At 36.7% G+C, this 25,570-nt stretch overlaps 1 protein-coding gene across 1 annotated transcript; it reads left to right on the top strand.

Moving 5' to 3' along the window:
• Window positions 1–720: 720 nt before the first annotated feature.
• Window positions 721–25,570, top strand: egf (epidermal growth factor). Its single transcript, XM_055178948.2, has 22 exons — window positions 721–1,264; window positions 3,894–4,093; window positions 4,178–4,359; window positions 7,215–7,442; window positions 7,530–7,726; window positions 8,259–8,372; window positions 8,616–8,738; window positions 11,753–11,875; window positions 11,995–12,120; window positions 12,250–12,386; window positions 12,622–12,770; window positions 12,860–12,964; window positions 13,516–13,739; window positions 14,555–14,722; window positions 15,740–15,859; window positions 16,026–16,142; window positions 16,397–16,522; window positions 21,059–21,227; window positions 21,550–21,714; window positions 24,049–24,145; window positions 24,575–24,674; window positions 24,804–25,570. The coding sequence occupies exons 1-22, from the start codon at window positions 1,063–1,065 to the stop codon at window positions 24,962–24,964; spliced, it is 3,333 nt and encodes a 1,110-aa protein (XP_055034923.2). The 5' UTR covers window positions 721–1,062; the 3' UTR covers window positions 24,965–25,570.

Raw genomic sequence — 25,570 nt, 5'->3', positions numbered from 1 at the left:
TTTAGTTAGTTTGTGAATCGTGTCAGGCATAACGTCATATCTGGTCCTGCAAGTTTAGGTCAGAGTGGACATTGTGCTGCATTTCAACAGGGAATCTCTTGTATTTCCATTTTTTCCCAAAGTAGTGTCTCTAATTCCTCTGACAATAGGACAGTCATCCATTTAATAAGATTGCGTGTATAGCAGAGAAAATGGGAAACAGAGCACTTACAAGCTCTTATAATTTCTTATTCAAGGGGCCAGACAGCAGCTATGCAGACACAACAACAACAGTTTGTTTGTATACACTACAGGTTTGGCTATACTTGCAAAATATAGAGAAGCAATTTTTGTGGTGACATTTTAATTCTCCTCACCATTAGAAATGGGTTCATAATATAGCCAAATGATATACTTTACAATAATGTTAAAGGATTATTTTTAGGGTTACAATCATTGATTATACATCTATTTCATTTTTTGACATTACCTATATTAAACATATCAAGGCTATATTTACTAAATATAGGATGATTTTATGTAGAAAACAATAAATCACTAGGTGTGTGTGTTTATGTGAGGGAGGCATTGGAGAATCCCATTACTCACGATCTGCACAACAGCATTGGGTCTGATCTAATAACCACTCCCACTAAATCATATGCATAGAGTCCTGGACAAAAAAAGGCCAGGAGGTGAACTGGGCTGACCGAGGGCTATTCAGTTTTTGTGTTCCTTGAGGCTGTTCGGAGTGTTTTGAAACTCTTGTACAGTGGCAAGGAAAAACCTCTTTATAGCCGTGGCTAGTCTCACCATGTGTCAAATTTACCATGGGACTGTCAGGAATTTCATACTTTGCTTCCAAAACATCTAGAGAGCAGGAGGACTGAAGATCGGAGCTCGGTGTGTATGTGTGTTTGTGTGTGTAGCACGGTTCCACAGACCTGGGTGCTCCCTCATTTTTACCCAGCTCTGTGTGAAAAGGACACTTCTGGGGTATAGAAACACATTTTGGGGTCTTTCTGGACAGGTTCTCAGTTGAAGCTACTAGGCTAAGATGCATGGAGGTTATGGCTGCATGGTATGGTACAGTGTACATGGAAATACCTAAGGGAAGAAACCTGTAGAGATTTGGATAGGATTATGTTCTGGGAGACTATAGCGGCCACCTTTCAGTTGTGGTTCTGGATGGTGAGAATTTTCCCTGCTAATGCTTCTGGCCTTGCTAAAGAAGCATTATGTTGGGATGGACGCACCCGGGCCACTGGTAACTTCAGCTGTGTGGGTAAGTGCTAATGTTAATGTAAGTGTGGTAATGAGATCAGGCTAAAAGTAATGAAATGATAAAGTTCATGAAATTGCATTGTTATTGTAGCTGATAACAGCAAGGTTTTGAATATAAAAGGTCAAGGAAATACACCTGTTTGCTTATCACCTGACATATGTGGCATTATATTGACATGGTACATTCACTGTGCTTTCTTAACACATCAAACAAAAACCATCATATTTATATTTATATTTTTATTTATTTTTTATATTTATAATATATAATATAATTTAATATATATACATTCTCTCTATGAAAAATATTATTATACTTAACTTTCATCATGAGTCATAAAATGTACACTGTAAAAAAATTCAGTAGAAATTACAGTCTTACTTGCAGCTGGTTGCCGGTAACTTACCGGATTTAAAGGACAAGTTCGGTATTTTACACTTAAAGCCCTGTTTTCAGATTGTTTATGATGAAATAGAACGGTTTTGACTGAAATTTGGACATATGCAGGTGCCCCGAGAATTTTCGGGTGTTTGTGTTTCACCTCCCACCTCTACAATGGGTTTATAGGTGCACTGGAACAGTCCTTCCTAAAATGCATTAAACTTTCATTTACAAAGACGTGAAACTCACCGAGTGATCAGGGGTGCTCACCGATATGCCCACACAAAAATCGCCGCAAAATATGATTCCAACAGGTTTTATCGTAGTTTTTGCCAACTCTATTGACTTGTATTTGATGTGCTGTGAGGTACGGTAGTACTCCGCGCCGGGAACGTTGTTTGTATTCTTACAATTGGCAAAGGCGGATTAGCGCCACCATCTGGGCTGGAGTGTCTATTATTTAAACTCTCAGCGGAAGAATGTACGGGTCTGAGGCGTTTGGAAAAATAGGTCCACAAGTTAACAACGAATGCTAAAACACCTGTTGGAAAGCATCTTTTGCAGCGATTTTTGTGTGAGCATATCAGTGAACACCCCTGACCACTCGCTGAGTTTCACGTCTTTGTAAATGAAAGTTTAATGCATTTTAGGAAGGATTGTTCCAGTGCACCTATCAACCCATTGTAGAGGTGGGATGTGAAACACAAACACCCGGAAATTCTCGGGGCAGCCGCATATGTCGAAATTTCAGTCAAAACCGTTCTATTTCATCATAAACAATCATAAAACAGGGCTTTAAGTGTAAAATACCCAACTTGTCCTTTAAATTTGTTTCTCAGAATGTTTTGCTTGATGCTGTTTTTTTAGTTTTACTCTGTAAAGTCAAAGACTTGTAAATGTTTCATGTTCATATAACTTTGAACAAAATGTTGCCAGTAAATAACATCAATTTAAATCTACGGTAAGTTACCGGCAACCAGCTGCAAGTAACACTGTAATTTTTTACGTAATTTTTTACAGTGATGCTGAAAGCTGTTAAATATCTCTGTAAACAGAATAAAAATATCATAATACAGATGATACAACTTCCTTTATTAAATAACATTGTAAACAGCTTACGGATCAATATAAATTGCTTGAGATCCTTTGTAGAAATATTTGATGATTCATAACCAAAGAACTAAAAGATCAGACTTGCATCATGCTATTACTCTTCTAACTGTTTCCAGACTATTGACTACTGACTGTAAACAGCTTACTTCCCCATTTCCAAAATGTTGTGTTATTTGTCTCTGCACATCCTAGCAACATGACAGTGACATGAGCACAACCTCAGTTAGAAGACCTCCATTGTGGTGTGGGTTGCTAGGATACGGTTGCTTTATTTCTAGAAGCATCTGTGAGGATCTGTGAACCTCTCCCTATTTTTGCATGAAAAGACTTGGGTCACAAAGCAACATTAATTCACTCGTTCCTTGACATTATAGGTGCTAATGTGGGTATTCAAGAAAAGGAATAATTTGCAATTTTATGACCAAGAAAGAATGTAATTGTTAATGTGACAGGTCGCATTTATCAAATGCATTGTTTTTGGGTCACGCCACTGGGATTCAGGGTGAAACATGAATGTTAAAGCTAATTGATCTGATTTATTAAAAACTGACATATAATAAAACTGGCATAACGCTTCACTTGTACCTCATGACTTTTGGCTTCTATCTTGCTTTGCTATATATCCGGGACTTTTTGGTTAAATATGTTTTTATTTTTATTTTACACAACATAAAACATTCTTATTCCTTACAAACACATTTCCTTTTAAACAATCATATCCTGATCCTTTGCAAAAAAATTTGAACAGTGAATAGTGAAAGGCTAGTGGGTGGTTTATTGAAACAGTGGTCCATGATAAAATAAAGAATCACGGTATTTAAAATCTTTGTGATACGAAAGGGAAAACTAAACTCAGTTTACATGCTTTTAAATTAAAGGCGGGGTGCATGATCTCTGAAAGCCAATGTTGACATTTAAAATCACCTAAACAAACACGCCCCTACCCCAGTAGAATCTGGACCTTCATTTGATAGACCCGCCCCACACATACGCAACCCAGGCAACGATGTCGTTTAGTAGACCAGCCCCTTACTGCTGATTGGCTACGAGTGTGTTTTGGTACTCGGCCCGACTCCCTGCGTTTCTCAAAAATCATGCACCCCACCTTTAATAAGTTATATTTATCTCTTTAAAGGTCCCGAGCCTTACTTGTTAACTGGTCTTGGAAACAACATTATTAAAATGAACCTGGATGGCAGAGACCAAAGAAAAATCCTGTCTGGGGTGGGAAGGTCCATCCTGCTGGACTTTCACTTAGGTGAGGGGACAGTGTTTTGGGCTGACATACATGCAGGACTTATAAACAGAGCAGGACTGGACGGGACACACAGACAGGTACTATCAAAGCATCATCAGCGACTCATATGTTTGTGTCTGTCAGCCTCTTATTGCTGCTTGTTTTCATTGTGTTTGATTTAGACGCTTGTCTCATCAGTGAAGGGAGTCACAGGGTTGGCTGTGGACTGGATTGAAAACTCAGTGATCTGGAGCAGTGCAGAGAAAGGAACAATACAGAAAATAAACACAGATGGGAGAAACGAAAGGACTGTCCTGCAAGACCTGTCCAAGCCAAGCTTTGTTGTAGTGGATCCAAATGAGAGGTAAAAATGAGTCGCTATACAATGATGACAAAAAAAAAGACTAAATGAAGATTACTGTAGAAAACTACTTTAATAATCAATGCAAACGTTGTTATGATAAAAATAGATTTAGCATTTTGTTTTTTTATAGAAGTTTCATTGGACTATTACTATGTTATGCCCCTGGCCTTCTGATCGGTGTTTATTGGTCTGGTTAGTGGCAACCTGACCTCTGAAACAAATACTGTGTCGAAAATAAAAATCTTTCAGTGAGGCGGCGGGGAGACAAGGTGAGATGGTGAGCATGTCAGTGGCGGCAGGTGACTGCTCATCCGAGGGGTGCAAATTCAAAATATGTGTTCTGAGTGTCATGTGTGTTGCTTGTGTTTTCAAAATATGTGTTTGTTGCGTCATGTGAACCATGTGCATCACGTGTTTTGTCAAAATAAGTGCCTGCTGCACACGCGTCAAAACCGTTTATGATAAAAGAGACACTTACGTGCACAAAATACATGCACGACACTCCCTTAACAGTAAACTCTGATAAGATTATGCATTACGCATGAGATTAAGTGAGTATCTGGCAAACGCGAGTGTCTCTTTTATCATAAACCCTTTAGACGTGTCTGCAGCAGGCACTTATTTTGACAAAACACGTGATGCACATAGATTCACTCGACGCGCCAAACACATATGACGAACCACACACATGACGGGCTAAGATACATGTTGTGATGAACTTCGCATCGAGCGCCCTCGAAAATAGAAGTCACCGGCCACCACAGGAGAATGTGTGAAGAGAGGTTTGGTGGCTAGGCAAGAATTTAAAGATCTGTAGCTAACATTGTATCAGAAATATTAGTTGGATATATATCATAAATATCATTTGTTTACGTTGTTGCTGCTGAAACGTCTGTATTATTATATATTATCTTAATAATTGTAGAGTGAAATATGAAAAAAAATCTAAATAGTGGTTTGCCAACATGCTAAAATAAAAATATTAATTTAATAAAAATAAATAGTTACAAAAATTTTTTTTAAATATAAAATACATTTTTACATACATAATTGTTATAAAACATAGCCTATCCATGAAATTGTTAATATTAAAAACACAAAAGGAACAATAGTTGAACAGTAATAGGAAAACTCAGCCAGCTTGTGGAGCCATAGGTCAAACCTCTTAGCCACAGCAACATGTTTGACATTTTTAATCTGTTCTCACAGCAATGTGCTTGTTGACTATAAGGGAGATTGAGAATGACTAAAGGCTTTGTCAAATTTTTCCTCAGGACTGTGTTGCTCAACTCCTAGCTTGCGTGTGAGCTATAAATGCTGAAGCATTCAGACGGTCACATTCTTTGAAACATGACTGGCACATAGGTGTAATTCAGACAGAAAGTGTTTCAAAGGACTCTATACAGACACAAACCCTCCTCAATTCCCTATCAGAGGACTGCTTTCTATACAAATAATTAACTATTTATCACAAACAAGTTTTGTTTAGCAACATCAGCATATATTCACTGAAGGAACTTCATTTATTTGTTCCAATGTTTGTAAAAATATTGACTGTATCACAATATTTACTGTATGGTTATATTTATATTTATTTATTTTTTATTGGAACCATTTGTTCACCTATAGTACACTGAAAAAAATATTCATTCAATTTACTCATTTTTTAATGGTAAGTGGTTGCAATCAATTTATTTATAGGTAGGGTATCTAATTTTGAAAAATGCTATGGTAGCCGACTAGCAATGAAATCACTATCCCACCCTCCATTCAAATCGCCATCAAAAGTCACACCTCTTTCAATACACATGAACACGCACAGATCAGGCCTCCACATCTCATGTCTCATTCACCAGTGAGAAAACTTTGCAGTACAAAGTGAATAACATTACCAAAATAACCAACATAAACAAATGGTTTACATCAGAATGAGTTAAAGCACACTTTTGGTTGTGTAGACGTAGCAACTATATCGTTAAGCTAAATTTCATAAGCAACACAATGTTTCATCAAAGTAGAATATCTGAATCCATCTCAATACAAATAAATCGCGTACGTACCCTACCAAAATAAACAGTACAACGACCCTTTCAGATCCTTTGCCTCATGCAGCTGTTTGCATCTGGTGCTAAAGCAGTAAAGTTACCGATGTTAATTTGGGGTTTTGCTCTTTGCTGATCAAGGCAGTTTTTGCTGTTGTTGTTATAAAAGATGTCTTTCGTTTTGTGGCTCCTGTGCAGGTTGTCAATACAGCAGGAAAGTTTGCCATTCTCTCCCTCTGTTTACAGACGGGAGGTGAGGGCACGTGAACGCGCCAATGACGTATGGTGTCTGTGTGAACAAGCTGCGCGGTGGGGGACAAAAAAGCAACGTCCGTTCGGACCCAGATCTATGATTGGTTGAACATTTTTGGTCCTACGCCTTTTACAGATGACATAAATTTCTACAAATACATTTAAACAACTTAACATAGTGATTGCTATCAGGATGTGAGGAGACTTTTAACCAGCATAACTAAAAATGTTTTTGGATCAAATCAGATACCCTGCCTTTAAGCTACATTTAAACAAAAGTTTTTTTATTTTATTTTTTTAAATGTCGCTTAAATAAATTGATTGCAAACGCTTACCTTAAAAATTGAGTAAATTAAATAAATAAATTTTTTTCAGTGTACTATAGGTGAACAAATGGTTACAATAAAAAATAAATAAATATGAATATATATGAATCATTTTTTTTAGTGTATGAATCTAATTCAGAAGTTTCTGCTTTTATTTTCATTTGTTTGTTTTTTCAGGTTAAGGTCTATGCAAAAATTAAAAGTGCCATCACAAATGTTCTTTGCAATTTTCCAGATATATTTTCTGGTTGTCAGATGGAGTAACTCCCTGTATCCAGCGTTCGGACACCAGAGGTGGGATGAGTACAACTTTGCTTAAAGTTACAGACAGGCTCAAGGTGTTGGCAATTGACCATAGGGACAGGCGATTATTCTGGATTCAGCAAGGCCTAAAAAGGCACACTGCACTGGGGTCCTGCAATTATGATGGCAACATTATCAACGTCTTCAATCAGCCCTTAAGGTTAAACTCTAGCATCAGAATGTGTATCATTATTTCTACGGGTACTTTTATGGTAAATTCAGTTTGTCTTTTCTGTTTTACGTCTAGATCACAGTCTCTGAGGTTGACAGTCTTCCTGGATGTTGTATATCTAACAGATTCTAAGTCAAAAAGCATAAGACGAATAAACAAGTATATAGGGGGCCCAGGAGAGAATGTCAATACCAAACGGATGCTGCACCCCCCTGCTGCTGTCAAAGTGGTACATCCTATTAATCAACCAGTGGTGGAAAGTCCTATTCCAGGTTGGTATCAAACAAATTAGAAGACATTTAATAACTGTATCCTGAAGAGAAATAATATGAGAGGAAACAATCAATATTTTGATCTGAGTTTCGTTGCAAAACGAGATAACTCCGTTTTAACATTTTTGTTAAAACATGTTTATTATTTTGTTATCATGTTATTATTTTGTTTTATGGTGCTACTTAACTGTATTTTTTAAGTTATGAAGGTTTAAATCAAAACAAACCAACTGCAGCTGAATTGATATTAATTGGAATGCACAACCAAACAATGAGATGTCTGGAGAATTAAAAAAACGGAGTTATCTCGTTTTGCAACGAAGCTCTTCATATTGATAACGTTTAAAATTGGTACTTGCATGTGTCTGTGCATCTCCATGCCACCATGTTTGTGTTTTCACATCTATGACCTGAGCTTTATATCAGTGCACAGCATCCCAAGTTGATCTTTCTTTATGCCTCATAGAGAGCACAACTCCATTACACTTTGATAGTGTGAGCTTGAAAGGAGATTGTGTCTGTTTTTGTGCAGGATGTAATCCACAGACAGGAGATTGTGTAAAGGTCTGTTCCCATCACAGTGACACCGGTCTTTGCCGCTGCAGGGATGGTTTTACTCTCAGTAAACAAGGAAACTACTGTGAAGGTACAACATCCATTTCCCAATATTCAAGATTTTATACTAATCTTCTGACATACACTGTAGACTGTGCAATTATATATTTTCATGTTTGGGTGAACTATCCCTTTTAACAGTGTAACACAACAATAAAGTGCATTGTGCAGCAGGTTACTGAGTAACACACCACATGAGTCCCTGAGGTGAACAAAGTGACAACCAAAGCTTGTTTTATATTTCACAACTTGATCTCTTGTTACTCTCCTGTAGATATAAATGAATGTGCCCTGTGGAATCACGGCTGTTCGCTGGGGTGTGAGAACGTCCCGGGCTCTTACTTTTGCACCTGCCCTAAGGGCTACCTGCTATTGCCTGATATGAAGACCTGTCAAGGTACGAATAGAGAATGGGGAACACGGATATTTAAAACATGTTAATGGCACTGTTATCATACTACATATGGTGTATTCAAATTTTGGAAGACGTTAAGTCAGAGAGAGCACAGTGATAAGATGATGAGGTGACATCAGTAATAAGGAACATATTTAGTCAGCAGCTTTGCCTTGCTAAGCAGGTCACGAGTACATCAACAGCAAGATTAACTCTCAATACAATTCAGTCACATGCAGACACACATACACATCTGCAGTCTGGTCTGTTGTTGTGTTTCTTGACATAATAAGTGAACAGTCATTCAAGAACAGTCAATTGTAGATAAAAAATATTAAATATATATTTATATTCACATATTTAAAAGATGGTATTAAAGGGGTAGTAAATTCTGTCATTCTGTCATAAACATGTATGAATTATTTTTCTCTGATGAACACAAAATAAGATATTTTGATAAATGATGGTAAGCACATAGCTGATTGTAACCATTGACTTTCATACCTAAATACGATGGAATTCAATGGGTACCTTCAACTGTGTACTTACCATCATTAATCACAATATATCTTCTTTTGCGTTCATCAAAGTAAATAAAAAACTCTTGCAGGTTTTAGAATTTTTATTTTTGGGTGAACTATTCCTTTAAGAAGGACAATAAGTTTATAATGCAGAAAGGTTGTGTTAATGGATGCAAAAATATTATTTTAAACCTATATATAGTTTTAAACCTATAGTCTGAGAGTAGTAAGTTAGTATTTAAGTTAAACCTCTCTGTAAAGCTACATGTGAGAACATCAACTGCTGCCAGTCACTTTGTACAAGAGACCACTTTCGTACTTTCACGTTTGTGGGTGGGATTATGGTTGTGACATCATAATGGGATTGGAAACAGTATCCTGTTAAGAAGCTTGTTTCCCACCAACCATCTGGCTCCCTTAAAGCTATTTGTGGAAAACAGCACAATTCCCATTTTTAGGATAAACATTTTCCCTTAGCTGGAGCTTTTGTAGATTAAGATATATAAAGATATATAGATATACCTTTATCTTTCTTTCTTTTTATTATGTATGTTTCTATCATTTTGATATTGCTAAATTGTTAAGTACAATGTAAAAATCCTCTAGATGTTATAAATGGATTTTAGAAGTGGTGTTTATATAGGTGTATATATAGGATGGTTGGATTTGGGATTATTAGGTGTCAAAACAGTGATGTCTCATGTACAACCACACTGAATTGTTTCTAAAGAGAGGTGAGAGGAAATGTTGAGGTGAGAGTTGATCAGATGAGGACAGGGGTTTGAAACTTTAAAGATTGAGGCCATTAGCTTTAGATTTGTACCAGGTTGTTCAGCCAGAAACGCATGAGCAGATTATTATGTAGGCCTATCTGGGCCTGACCAGTAGGGGGCCATGATGAGCTGAAGGAACAGTGCATGTTTACTACACCAGTAAAAGTAAATATCAAAGGCTGTCTTTAATAATGTAGCCCCCTGTACCCTCATTCAATATTCGTTAACTGATACAGTCCACTTGAATGAGTGAATGAAAATGGATAAGTGAATTCGGACACCATCTTTGAGGTGGGAGTTCATTTGGCAAGCATCAGGTAGACGGTTTCAGCAGTAACAACATAAACAAGCGGCTTTCGAGGAACTAGGGTGACCATACGTGCCATTCTTACCGGACGCATCCTGGCCAGGTTTTCGATGCATCTTCCGGAAGTCGTATTTGTTGACCGCATACGCCATTCAGTTAAAAACATAAGACATACAATCGTAGTTTCATTCTTACCTTAAAAGGTAATGGTTGCTTTTCTGTAATAATGACAATAATCCTCTATGATGTATGCGGTCGACAAATACGACTACCGGAAGACGCACCGAAATCCTGGCCAGGACGCGTCCGGGAGGAATGGCACGTATGGTCACCCTAGTGGAACACACGTAACTTTCGGTGAACCCGCTAAAAATCAATAACAACAAAGTTATTTTAGAGTGGTTTATTTCTGATAACAAGCAAAATAAACAACATTACTGTGTAAAATGTGTGCTATATGATGTATGCAATCTTAACTACAGATCGGCTGCCAAACCTCCCATCAAATAGCGGTAATCCATGATCGCCGTCCTCCCTCGTCTTTAGAAAACCAAAACATTTTTTATTTTCGATGAGGTAGTTGTTCAAGAGTTCAGTTTAGCAACTACACACCATTAAACAAACAAAGACCGGAAGTAAAGTTCCACTCTGTGTGGTGTGTACTCATTATTGCAGTGCACTATGGGATTTAATAAGTGCATTTAATAATGTCCTCTTTAATTTCAGACAAAATAGCTGTCCCTCAAATATAAGGGTTCTATAAGGGTATATGAGGCTATTTCGGACACCGCCACCATATGCTCTTTTATATGATTGGTTTGACAGTTGTTGTCATAATTTTCAAATAATAATAACAACGAAATATGCTTAGTGTTGAGAAGAACCTGGTGATAGATAATCATGACGTAAAATAAGCAAGATGATGCAAAATAAACAAACATAAAAGTTTAAACGTGCTAAAACAAACCAAGTGTATCTAGTTTATCTAGTTAAATAACATGTTTGAAAGGGAGATGATTTTTGTTTTTATTTTTTGTAGTGCTTTTATGTTAATTTTTTAAAGCAGACAAGTAAGAGAAAACAACAACAATTTGCTATTATTCTTTATTAATAAATGAATGTATGCCATTCTGATATGCATTTATTAATCTTTTGAGGGCGGTTTAGACTAGTCCTAGACTAAGATAAATGTAAGATCTTAAAATACATCAGTACCCTTTGTTTTGCCTCAAAATGCACACAAGTAATGTTTTTAGTAAGGTATGTTTGTTTAAACTAGTTTTATTTCCATATTAAACTAAGGCCTAGTCCTGGTTTAAAATAATCCCTGTCCGGGAAACCACCCCATAGTCTATTTCGCCAAACAATTAATGACAACGTTTATTCTGTTTTCTCTTCTGCCATATGCTTTAACAGAAGCTAAACCATGTGTGGAAAATAAGACAGTTTGTGATCATGCATGCGTCCATACAATAGAAGGAGATGTGTGCTTGTGTCCAGAAGGATCAATACTAAAGGCAGATGGGCGTTCATGCACAGGTGTGTGAATCAATCAACTTGACACCTTATTTACTGAGAAACACATCCTGCAAGCTATGTGTGAGAGGATGAAAGAGATTATGTGGTTATTTTTTCACCACTCTCTCTGTATGTTTCAGGCTGTATGTCTGCAGATCGTGGAGGCTGCAGTCATATATGTCTTACATTATTTCCAGGCAGGTGGGTATGCGAGTGTCGACCTGGATACCAGCTACAGCCTAACGGAAAACACTGTGCTGCCACAGGCGAGTTACACTACATAATCCTGTTGTTACCCAGATTTTTGGGTTAAGCGTGTCGTTAATCAGGATTTAAGTGCATTTGCTTCTAATTACCTGGAATCCTCTGACATTTCTTTGCTTCATTTCTAGCAGCACCTCCACCATACCTGTTATTTGCCAATGTAATGGATATAATAATGATGAACGTAGATGGCACAAAGAGCAAGAAAGTGCTGGAGGAACCAAGAGGCACAATTATAGCTGTGGACTATGATCCAGTGCAGAAACAAGTGGGTGATCATCTTACCGTACTGTCAATGCTGATGATGGTAATTTAGGATGAGTCTACACTGCCATCTAGTGGAGCAAATCCAAGAGGCTTTGAGAAATTAGGTCATAATAATGTGCATTTACTGCCATCTACCGGCTACCTAGCATACATGCAAGATTTACCTTTTATAAATGTATATTTTAACATCCTCTTCTCTGAAAATAACAATCAAGTTTCATGTGGTGTATGTGTAGGTATATTTTGCAGATAATGGGCTGAAACGTATTGAGAGAGCTTCGATGGATGGTAGTATCAGAGAGATATTGTTCTCCTCTGGATTAGACTCACCTGAGGGTTTAGCTGTAGACTGGGTCAATCGTAAACTATACTGGACTGATAGAGGGTGAGACAAAACACAAAAATGTATTTCCCCCAAAATTTTATTGAGTTGCTTATTTCCTCAATGGACCTCTGTATTCCTCTGTATTTCAGATTATCTTCTATTTCCCGCAGCGGTTTAAATGGGCTTGACAGGGAAATCTTTATAGATAAAGACATCCAGAAACCCAGAGGCATTGCGCTTCATCCACAGGCACAGTAAGACCTTTTACAATTAAAAAGGGTTAATATACTGTACCAATTACTCTGAATGACATTGTTTGCTTTTACTTTTTATTTGTACTTTTGTCATTGTTTACTCCCTGCTAAAAAACCAACATAGACCAGCATAATTTCCATGCTGGTCCATGCTGGTTTAGCTGGTGGTCATCAGCATCCCAGTACCAAAACACAACATATTCTGGTCTTGCTGGTATGCTGTTTTTTCAGCACATGTTCTTCCAAATTCAAACATTAATGCTTTCAACGTCTTTCTTAACCATGGTCAGTTCTTGATAATCTTTACTGCCATTATTTGGATTGATTGTTATGGCAAAAAGAAACTTATGTTGCTTATGTTTTGTTTTTGTATTTACATTTTTTAAAAATTGACTTTTAAAAAATAAAATGACATGACCAGGATTCGGTTTCTGAAAACTCTCAGAATAGTTGTGTGGTTATATGATGCTATGTCAAACTGTAAGTCAGATGTGACATGGCATGAAATAGTCATGAACTCATACAAGGAATTACTATGTGTTTGTGTGGAGGAAGGTGTACTGGACAGATATGGGAAATCGTCCTGCAGTGGAACGGTCAGATCTGAACAGAGAGATGCGTGAGGTGGTTGTCAGCACTGGACTGGTGTCTCCCAGTGGATTATCTGTGGACCACGGCTCCCAGCGTCTCTTTTGGTGTGACCTGAATAGTGGTTTGATCGAGTCAGCCAACCTGGACGGTTCTGATCGCCATGTGCTAAGTGAGAACCAAGTAGGTGAGGCTTCTGTGCCAAACATGCACGCACACACACACACACACACACACACACACACACACACACACTCACACACACACACACACACACACACACACACGCACACACGCACGCACGCAAATTACCTTGTTCGGCGTAAATCCGACGTTGGGCCTTGTCGGGTTTCGATGTAAATCCAACATCGGGTCTTGTCGGGTTTCGACGTCAATCAGATATCAAGTTTCAATGTAATTCCTATGTCGGGTTTTGTTGGGTTTCAACGTCAATCCGACATTGTGTTCTGACGCAAATCCTACGTCAAGTTTTTATTGGGTTTCGACGTAAATCCGACTTCTGTTTTTTGCCGGGTTTTGCCTTAAATCCGACGTCGGGTTTCGACGTAAATCTGATGTCGAGTTTTTTGTTGGGTTTCGATGTAAATCCAACATCGGGTTTTGTCGGGTTTCGACGTCGAGTTTTTGACGAGTTCCGACGTCAATCAGACATCAAGTTTCAACGTAATTCCTACGTTGGATTTTGACATGTGGGTTTCCACATCAATTCGACGCCTGATTTTTGACGAGTTTCCACGATGATAAACATGCTTATATTAAACGAGAAATAAAATGTTTATTAACAATAAGCTTTTTGTTAGACCGCTTTGTTGAGGGCTTTTTCCTCTGTCATCTCCTGTCAATCTTGCCTATAATCCTTTCGGTGCATTCCTACTTCTGATGTCACATTTATACTTGAACAGCCTAAGAAGAGCTGAAATATATGTGAAGTCATACTCATATGCACATAAGACAACATGCATCTTTTCTGCTTTGGCTCAGGTCATCCGTTTGATGTTGCGGTGTTTGAGAACTTTCTCTGGGTCAGTGACCAGGAAGACCACCAGCTCTACCGCCTGGACATGACAACTGGAGACAACACTCAGAGTCTCCACGTTAAGTCTGTCCAACCAGCTGCTTTGATTGTTGTTCATCCTCTCACAAAACCAGGTTTGGAAACTGCTGCCTGTTCTTAGCCCAGCTACTTGACAAATTGGTCATTGTTTTTATTAATGTCAACCTGGGACCAGTGTTGGGGAAAGTTACTTTTAAAAGTAATGCATTACAATATTAAGTTACTCCCAAAAAAAAAAGTAACTAATTGGGTTACTTCGTTACTTTTCATGGAAAGTAATGCTTACGTTACTTTTTAGTGACTTTTGCGTTACTTTCCTTGGCCAAGGCTTAATCTCTTTTAGCCCTTGCAGGTGTTTTATGACTGAAACATTCTGCATTTCATCACAAAAATGTTGAGCTCTGGTCTGCCATCTCAGTTTCTGACTCAAACTGTTCCCACACAAGTGTGTACTCATAATGTGATTAGGTTTAGTTTCATTCAGTACATAATTTTTTTATCGAATAAATTAAACTAAAAAAAGTAACTTTTTTGAAAAAGTAACTAAAATATTAATGTGTACATTTAAAAAGTAATGCGTTACTTTACTCGTTACTTCAGAAAAGTAATATTATAACGTAATGCACGTTAATTGTAATGCGTTACCCCCTATACTGCCTGGGACTAAGGGATTGACATTTGTAGTGTATGACCCTCATGGTTTAAAAATGTTGTATTTTATTAATTGATAGAACAAACTAACTTTAAAGGAAATAGTTCATCCAAATATGAACGTTTCTGATAATGTATGCCATCCCAGATGCAAATAACTTCCTCTCTTTAGCATACTATATATGTCTTATACGTCAGAAATCGTTGGCGACATATAGATCAGCACAGTAAGTTCAAATATGGTGGCTCAACAATAACATTGAATCGTGTCTCGTCTTGTGACTATGTCATGGGAGATTTTTTATATTTAGCTGAACTATTCCTTTAATTTTAATAATTTGACCTATAGTGAACTCAGAAGAGACATAAAATGTCCCCTTTATTACATATTCTCAAATTAAGAATTTATACAGTATGAAAGCATTTTTTAATATGAACATGTGGTTTTTCACACATATCAGGTGGTCCTGAATCAAGTCTAAACAATAAAACACTAAATGACAAGAACACACCGCTGGCCATGTCAGACACACGTTCAGGTGGACACCCACCAGGGCTCTTCGCTGAAAAGATGGTGTCAGGTAGAAGTCCACAAGAATCCAATTCAGTGTTAAGAAATCTGTTTTTGAATTTTGCATTTCTAAGAATCTTCTCAATCTTAATATTAACACAGTTTTGTTGTATAATTTGAGATTTATAGTCCACGTTTCCTGCTGGCCTAATGCTGGTTGATGTTTTTTGTCATAGACCAGGATGACTGCTATTCTCTTAATTGTAATGTGAACACTCAATGCATGCTGGAGGAGGGCAGATCTGTTTGTCAGTGTGTGAGAGGCTTCATCGCAGATGGAGAGCTGTGTGTAGGTTAGTGTAAGCATCTGTGTGTGTTTATGCTAGATGTCAGATGATTTTGATTTAGTATGGACCTAAACAGATGGTCTGTGTCTGTGATCTACCTGTGAAGCTGAATTTGTGTGTGTGTGGATATTGATGTGTTGGTAGTAGATTGAGTAGAGTATACGCCTAATATTAGAGGTATTGATCATGTTTTATGTAAATGTGGATTTTGTTTACATGTACACATACAGTATTGACAATAAGTGTGTGTGTTTGCACAGATATCGATGAATGCGCAGAAGGTCTGGTGGAGTGTAGCAGCTCTCATTCTCAGTGTGTGAACACGGCAGGTGGATATTTCTGCCGGTGCAAAACAGGATTCAGTGGAGATGGTCACCAATGTATGGGTAAGATAACACATTAACGCACATTCACTCTCGGCTTGTTCACCTGAGGGGACAAAATATTATAGGCATAGTTCACCAAAAAAAGGCATTATTTACTCACCCTCATGTTGTTTGAAGCCTCAATGTCTTTCTTTGCTCTTTAGAACCCAAATGCAGATTTTTTTTAAGTGCTGCCTCTCTTTCAGTACACATACTTTGACTAAAATCTTGTTTATGCAGTTTTAGGATGTTTCATTTTAAATAATGGGTAAACAACAGTGATATCCACAATAAGAAAGCAGAGAAATAAAAGTCTTCAGGACATTTAAAATATATGACAAAGTCAATTGGAGTTATTTAACACTTTTGTGTCATTTTAAAGCTTGAAGGATTTTGTAGTAACCACACTGTAAAAAAAATGTTGGTACAACTTAAAAACATAAGTTACCTGGTTAATTTTTTTAAGTTATCTAATATTGTTAAGTTTTATTAACTCAAAATTTTAAGGCAACCAGGTAACTTACTTTGGTAACACTTTACAATAAGGTTCATTAGTTAAGTAAGGGATGGTGTAGAGGCAGCCGGTATTGGGAAATAGGCCCCGACAGTGTGATCGGGACCCGACCCGAAGCGGAGGGTCTTGTATCACACTGAAGGGGCTTATTTACCTGATAACTACCGGCTGACTCTAGATTATCCTCCTTATTACACGGCTACTTGCCACATAAGAAAAAAACTGGACATGAATATGAATTTGAAACATTTTATTGGTTGTAAATTAACATTTTTATCCTTCCGCGAAACTTTGCACAGATGCATAAAATGATCGTAATACCTTATTAAGATCCTCTGCTTCATACTTGTCTGTCTCCATTTTTTTTCTCTTTTAGCCAGTCTTTGAGAAGTTTTAACGCCCATTCTGTATTTTTTTGTGTGTTGGCTTGGTAGCTGTCATGCTCTATTTTGTCAAGTTCAGTCTCAGTAAGCTCTCTGTGTCTTGTCGTTGTTCGTTCTTCTATCCACTGTTTAAATGTTTTGTTTTTTTCGCACATGTTAAAATTAATGTCAAAATTTTCCATTCTTAATTGTGGTTGTTCAGTGTTTGTCACAAGATGGCGCCAAACAGTAATCTTTATTGGCGCGGAGCGATTTTACTCGTAAAAGTAGTACCGGCTATGCGTTATTACTTTGGAGCGGTTATTATTTGAAAAGAACGAACCTGCAAATGTCTCAACTGACCAATCAGAATCAAGTATTCCAGAGAGCCGTGTAATAACATTAGTTAATGTATTAACTAACTCGAACAAACCATGAGCAATACATTTGTTACAGTATTTATTCATCTTTGTTAATGTTAGTTAATAAAAATGTAAGCTTTAATTGTTTGTTCATGTTAGTTCAGAATGTATTAACTAATGTTAACAAGATTTTAATAAAGGATTAGTAATTGTTGAAATTACCATTAACAAAGATTAATAAATGCTGTATAAGTGCAGTTCATTATTAGTTCATGTTAACTAATGTAGCTAAATAATGTTAACTAATGAACCTTATTGTAAAGTGTTACCCTTACTTTTTAAAGTTGAACCAACAAATCTTTTTTATTATTAGTGATGAACCGATGTATTGGCCAATTTTTTATTAATTTGAAACCATCGGCATATCGTCAGTAGCACAAGAAATGCAGATACCGATTGTTTATAAATTGAGTGCATGATGGCAATAAGTTGCATGTCTGTTGCATAATCCAGCATTTAAAATAGTTATCAAAATAATTAAATACTTCCTGAAACAAAATAAAATCTGTACAAATTATAGTTTGTCAGACGTGCGATGGGGGAAAGATTTGGTTAATCATGTAGTTAATCACGTGAGAGATTATTCATTCACGTGAGCCATGCGGTCAAAGTAAGAGTACCGTATTGCGGGAAAATGTCTGCATTCTGGGCTTTTTTCAAAATCTCGGAAAAAGACCAAAAATCGCCAAAATGATATCTTACTTTTAAAATGTTAAATTGATCCAATCCATGTTCAGTAAAAATAATTTGATGCAGAAATAAACTAGCGAATAGGGCAACTGTGTAGTTATACAAGTGTTTAATATCGCTATTGTCCAATAGTTGTCTATTTAAATCGGTATCGCCCCCCAAAAATCATATTGGTGCTTCATTACAGTGCAGAAAACCCCAAAGAACACTTTAAAAAAAATCTTATATGTTTGGGTTCTAAAGAAAAGAGAAAGACACCAGGGGTTCAAACGAAATGAGGGTAAGTAAATAATGATAAATTCCTAATGTATCAATTTAAGGAATTAAGAAAGTTGGAAACACTTTACAATAAGGTTGTATTAGTAAACATTAGTAAATGCATTAGCTTACATGAACTAACAATGAATTATATAGTTTTTCAGCATTTGTTAATTCTCGTTCATGTTAGTTAATGTCATTACAGTTGATCATGTTAGTTCATGTGTATTAACTAATGTTAACAGCTAATGTTTGATTAAAAAATGTATTAGTAAATTTTGAAATTGACATGAACTGAGATTAATAAATGCTGTAAAAATATTGATCAGTGTTAACAAAGACAACCTTATTGTAAAGTGTTACCAGAAAATATCACTGTACTACTCACCTGGGACACTAAGACACTGATGAAACAATGGAGAAAGTAAAATAGAAAAATACATTCATTAATAAATTGCACATATTTCTTCCGATAATAAATGTCTTAATGTATGTGTGTTTGTGTGTGTGTCTTTGCAGATATAAATGAGTGTCAATTAGATATGCACGAATGCAATAAAAATGCTAAGTGTTTGAATACAGTAGGAAACTATCAGTGTCAAGCCGGCTATACGGGCACTGGATTCTTTGTTTTGTTACAGTATGCTTTCTACAAGAAGGAAAAGTCACAAATGTGATATATTTAATATCGCAACTATTTCTCCTAGACATCATGATAACAATGAGATTAGATGAAGAGCAAATGGAAACTAATATTTCTCCTGAGATAAAAAGACCCAGAAATCTCTCTTAATGTCTCCATTAGAGTTTCAGAGGAGATCTCAACAGTGTCAAAACAATGTCAGATATATTGAATATTTCAATATGAACTCATTAAATTTACCCAAAAAGTTTTACCTGCACAATTTACATGAATATTACAGCTCCATATTTATAATGCATTTTATTGTTTCATTTGTACGGAAGCCGAGAGAGGCCATGCACTATTATTATTTTTGCTTGCTTGTTTTCTCGTGATCTCGACTTAATTTCTCTTTATCTCGAGATAACAAATTTTGTATTCTTAAGATGTGATTAAAGCTTAAACAGCAAAAGCATATTTCGATAAATTAGCATGGAAGAACAAATGAGATTTTACTTGGATCAGAGATTCACTCAAGCTGAAATAGATTTGTCAATATTTAAAATTTTACAGTGGTGAATTTAGGGACTGTCTTTAAGTTACTCAATATACACGTTTCTACTTTTAACAGCATTTAAATGGAATGACTGAAAGTCAACAAACACTCACAAAACCAACGTGTTTATGTGGTTGTCAGCTATAATGCACACTTTTTAGATTTTTAATATTTATTTAAATAAACTGTTAAATACTATTGAAGATAGAAACGTGTACAGTATTTCTTTAGAGATGGTCCCTAAATTCACGAACATGAACCGTCCAACTTTGGCTGCATCCGAAAACTCAAGGCAGTGACTCGTTGCCTTGCTGCCTCATGAGGAAATAACTTCGGAGGCATGAAGGCAGCTCAGAGAAAGACTTTCGGACACACTTCAAAGGCAGCGTGTTTGAAATATAAACAGAGATCGCCTTTGTGATAACTAATCACATATTTGAAAACTACAATACTAATTTCTTGCTAGAAATGCAATTAAAAGGTGTAAATAGTGAAAAGCTACCTTCATTTACACTAAATTTGTGCTCCAGTCGCTTCCTTGGCCGCCATTTTATTTTTTCGAACTCGACCAGGCTCGACCAATCACATTCTTATTGTAAGCCCACTCATAGGTATCTCGGGAGACAGGAAGTAAACTTCGGACATGCCTTGATGCCTTCCTGCCTTGGAAAGCTGCCTCAGAAGGCAGCAATTTAGAGTTTTCGGACGCAGCCTTTATTTATTTATAAGTCTATCAGCTACACATTAGCTGCACGTGTGGTTATGGCGAAGACCCCAACTCGTATGCATTAGGTGTCCACTTCAAAATACACTAAATATGGGCAGAAAATTACATTATGACATTTGGATTATCATGTCAGGATATTGAGAAAACAACTTTTATCTCGAGATCACGAGAAAACAACTTTTGTTATCTCGAGATAACGAGAAATTAAGTCGTGATCACAAGAAAACAAGCAAGCAAAAATAATAATAGTGCATGTCCTCTCATCTGGGTTGAGAAGTTCCTTTATAAGATAATCTTATAAATATGTTTGTGTAAAAGAGTAATGCACTGATATTCAACAGACAATGCATGATACAACATGATGTGGCATAGTGACCCCATTGTCATGCTCTCTTTTTTGTTACAGAGGAGGTTAAGGGCGCCTCCTCCTGGCCGAGTACAAGTAGTCCACTTGATGTCACATCACAATGGCAACACAATAACAGTGTGCAGAGCTGCCCATCCACCCATGACTCTTACTGTCTGTATGAAGGGGTCTGCTTCTATTTACCTGAGTTAGAGTCTTTCGCCTGCAGGTAAGTGTCGGGATGAAAACTTCCCCTTGATCTGCTTACACATTTTTTGGAGTCACTTAATATGTGTCCTTGCATTTTCCACTAATTTATTTAAAGTTAAAAATCTCTACAGTAGTTGTCTTTGCAATGTTGATCAGCAGCAGATGGCAGTCTAGTACTACAAATGGCTTTGCTTTTATTGAACATTTACCCTTGACAATAAGGACATGCATTAAAGGAATAGTTCACCTAAATGTGAAATTATTAATTTAAGCATTTTTTTTCGCTGATGTGTGTGTGTGTGCGTGCGTGCATGCGTGTGCATGTGTGTGTGATGCTGCAGCTGTGCTTCAGGCTACATGGGGGAACGCTGTCAGTTCAGTGATCTTGAGTGGTGGGAACTGCAGCAGGCTGAACAGGAGAAGAAGAGGAACGCGGTTATAGCTGTGTGTATTGTGCTCCTTGTTACCCTGCTCTCCATCGCTGCCTGTGTCACCTACTGCTATGGGTGAGAGACAGTCAAAGCAGCACATGTGTACACTTACTGTTCTCCAGAAATGGATGTTGTAGTTTTAAATTATTTTGATAATTTACATTTACACATTATCAGATACGTATATCTAAGAGTGTGCATTCAGTAATTGGGTTCCATGGGAATCAAATTAATTAAACCTTAAGTTACTCAGTCTATCCATTAAAATATAAAGATTAGACAAATAAAATATGAATTCTCATATTTTTATTTTATTAATAGTTCAAACAAAATCATAATTGGCTATGGTCTGGGGGGCAGCACCCCCCCCCCTGCCCCCGCAAACTCCGCCTATGACCATCTGTCATATTTGATGATCTTGAAGAAACAAGATCAAAATAGAGCTTGACAATACAATGGCTTAAGCACATCCTTCAGTTGCTATTTCATCAAAGATGGGTTTATTTCCCTGCTTTACCGGGTGAACAGCGTGTAAATGTGGCATTAAATTGTTTATTAGGAAAGAGTGGCTGGACCCAAAGCCAATGAAAGTTTTAAAGATGTGTTTTTTATCCCTCGAGCATGTGTCAAAGGATTTTAAACACATACAATCACACCTAGGCGGTAGTTTTCCCAACCTGGTTAAGTATCTAATTCTGTATGCCAATGTTTGGGAGGCTTAGTGACATTGAGCAGTGGTGTGGGGATTGCTTATAGTCTCATGTAAGTTTCCTCTCGTCCCTGCACTTCAATGCATCAGTTGCATGCTTTCAATTACATGCTTGGTTTAGCTTGTAATACAGCAATTACACAGCAAAAATAGGTCATTCCTATACCCCAGAATGGACTCAGTGATCTATAACATTATTTAAAAGCAACATGTATGGCAATTTTTCTATCTAAAATTGCATTTTTCACTTGGTTACTCGTGTTTTTCTTACTCTTTATTTTTTATTTTCTATCTGTATCAAGTTTTTACACACTCGTGGGCACACACACGCTCGCAAAAAAGCAATATTGGTTTATTTCAAAGTCCCTTATTGCCTCAGGTGTAAGGTTGACATCAAATACATATGTTTGTAATACCAATATGTTTGTAATATGTTTGTAGTACCCTCATAATTCAACGCGGTTTTCAATATTTCATTCAACAGCATCTAGAGATTGTTTTTACCCTCTGTGTCAGTTGTCGCTCCAGGGACAGAAGAGAAAATCCTCAAGTCAGTGTGCTATTTACATAGATATGAAAGTCATGTGACTATAAACCGATGCTTAAGAGTCAGTCAATGACTTTGACATTTAACCGCTTCAAGAACAAAAACGTCTTTTGGAAGGTCATTGAATTTACAGGATACACGACTAATGCAAGCCAAGCAAAATACTAAATTAGATTTAAATATGTTGTGTTAAAAAATTTGACTGGTAATTGCTTAATAGTTTTATTATTTTTTATTCACTATTGTCAACATTTGTGTTACAGGTCCCGTTCTTTCTGTGTTTGTGTTTACAGTGCGTAATATAACATGTGTTCATGTTTCATGTGTAAAAAACGCGGTATTTTTTACACAATTGACTTATCTGTATACCGCTGTTTTAACTGTCCTAAAAACGATGTCTTCCTTGTTCTATGAAGTCCCTCCTTTAGTTTAGTGTGTTGTGATTCGATAGCAGCTTAGCTTGTCGTTAGCTTAGCTGACGACTGACGTATTCCTGTGGGCGGAGTTTAGTCAAAAAACTGTTCTAGTGATGTCATTAAAGCAGGAAATAGAGGGCTGTAGTCCAAACCGTCCATTCGCTGTAGGTTTTAAAAGGGAAATTCTGTTAAAGAAAATCACCTGGCAGTGAATTTTGAGCTTTATGATTTTACAGGTATTATTTATGCTATTATAGCAACATTAGACACTAACTACTGTTTAAAAAATGGGATCAGAAAGAACGTGACCTTTAAAGGTGCAATGTGGGAGTTTAAAAAGATCTCTTGACAGAAATGCAATATAATATATTATCAGTGGTGCAAAAAGACTATATAATGAACTGTATTTTTTTTACATTAGAATGAGCCATTTTTTATCTACGTACACCGCGGGTCCCCTCACATGAAAGTCGGCATTTTGCGCCGACATGTTCCTACAGTAGTCCTAAACGTACAAACTGTTCTGTAGAGCGCATTTTGTTACTACATTGTCTCCGACGATGACGTGTTTGTCCTGTATCGGCTATTGTAGCTTCACTACCCATTTCGAAAGGAAGAGGTAAGGTGTGGAAGCCATTGGTTGCAATTCACAGTCTTACCACTAGATGCCCAAAATTTCCACATTGCATCTTTAATAGTATGCAAAAGATAACATTTAAATTTTTACTTTTTGTCAGGTCTAAAAAACGTTTTGGAGCTTATCCTTCAGAAGATGATGTGGGTAACATGAGCATGAGTGAGGACAGTATTACTGAAACAACAGCCATTTCACAGGTTAAATCAATCATAGTACTGAGTAAATGATTTTATATACTGTCATGTGTAGTGTTTAGTAGTGTTTGATATGTAGATTAAAAGTGTGAGTGGATGGATGAAATAATTTATCTACTTTTTTTTTACATACAGTACACTGTAAAAAATTCTGTAGAAATTACCATATTATTGGGTATTACTGGCAACTAGCTGCCAGTAACTTATTGTAAATTTTACATTTATGTTATTTACTGGCAACAGTTTGTTATAAGTGAAATAAACATTAAACCTTTTCAGTCTTTATCTTCTACAGTAAGTTACTGGCATCCAGCTGAATAATTACAGCTATTTTTTACAGTGATATTGTGTATTATCTATATCTATGCGAATTGCTGGCTTTTCTTTAAGGATTGTTGTTTACTTATGTTGTATTATGTTGTGTTTGTGTAGATCTTTGTAGTTTTGGACAGAAGATCATGTGGTGATGAAAGGATTCTTCATGTTGTGGGGTGTCCAAGAAGAGCATGCTCCTCTTGTTCCTCAAAAGCAGGTATTTTAATTCCTGTATTCTCCCTTATTGCTGATTTTTAGATTTAAAATAATTTTCAGTTTGGATAAATGTTTAATTTCTGAGGTTGCTGATGCAGTGTATTGTTCTGATTCAATGTTTTTTAATTAGAAATAAGTATTGCTTCAGTGGAGTCTGGGAGATTACAGAGAGACAAACATGATCTGGATGCTGACAGCTGCTCTGTATCCTGCAACGCAGACATGTTGGTTATGGAGAAGACCACTGATAACCTAATATCTTTAGAAGACCCCCTGTCAACGGCCCACTGATTCATCAAAAAGCCTTATTAAAGGGATAGTTCACCCAAAAATTACAATTCTGTCATATTGTATCATCCTCATGTTGTTCTAACCTGGATGAGTTTTGACAAATGATGGTAATCACACAGTTGACTGTACTCATTGACATCCATATTATTTGTTTTTCCTAAAATGGTAGTCAATGGGTGGTGTCAACTTTGTGACTACCATCATTTTTCAAAATATCTTCTTTTGTGTTCATCAGAATAAAGAGTGAGGGTGATGACAGAATTTTCATTTTTGCGTGAACTATCCCTTTAAGAGACTGGCATGTGAACTACTAATGTCATTCAGTATACAGTAGGTGGATGAAGGAGTGCATCTTGTTTTTCTTTGTGTTCCAGAAAAACAAGATTCCAGGTAGCACCAGTTGTCAGCAGATTTCATGCAAAAAATAGGTCAAGACTTGATCTGCGTTAATCTGTAAAATCAGTGCACATCCTATGCATTTATGCAATACAAATAAGAGCTATAGAATGTATTGAGATCATTTAAACTAATGGGGCCATCTAAAGAGAGTTGTATATTCAGCTGTGTATATTCAGCTTGCTGTTTCTTTTAATTCTAGAGCCATAA

Source organism: Misgurnus anguillicaudatus, chromosome 16, assembly GCF_027580225.2.
Source record: "Misgurnus anguillicaudatus chromosome 16, ASM2758022v2, whole genome shotgun sequence".
NCBI lineage: Eukaryota > Metazoa > Chordata > Actinopteri > Cypriniformes > Cobitidae > Misgurnus > Misgurnus anguillicaudatus.
The sequence above is the reverse complement of the archived record's forward strand: the minus strand, read 5'-3'. Positions and strand labels throughout refer to the sequence as shown.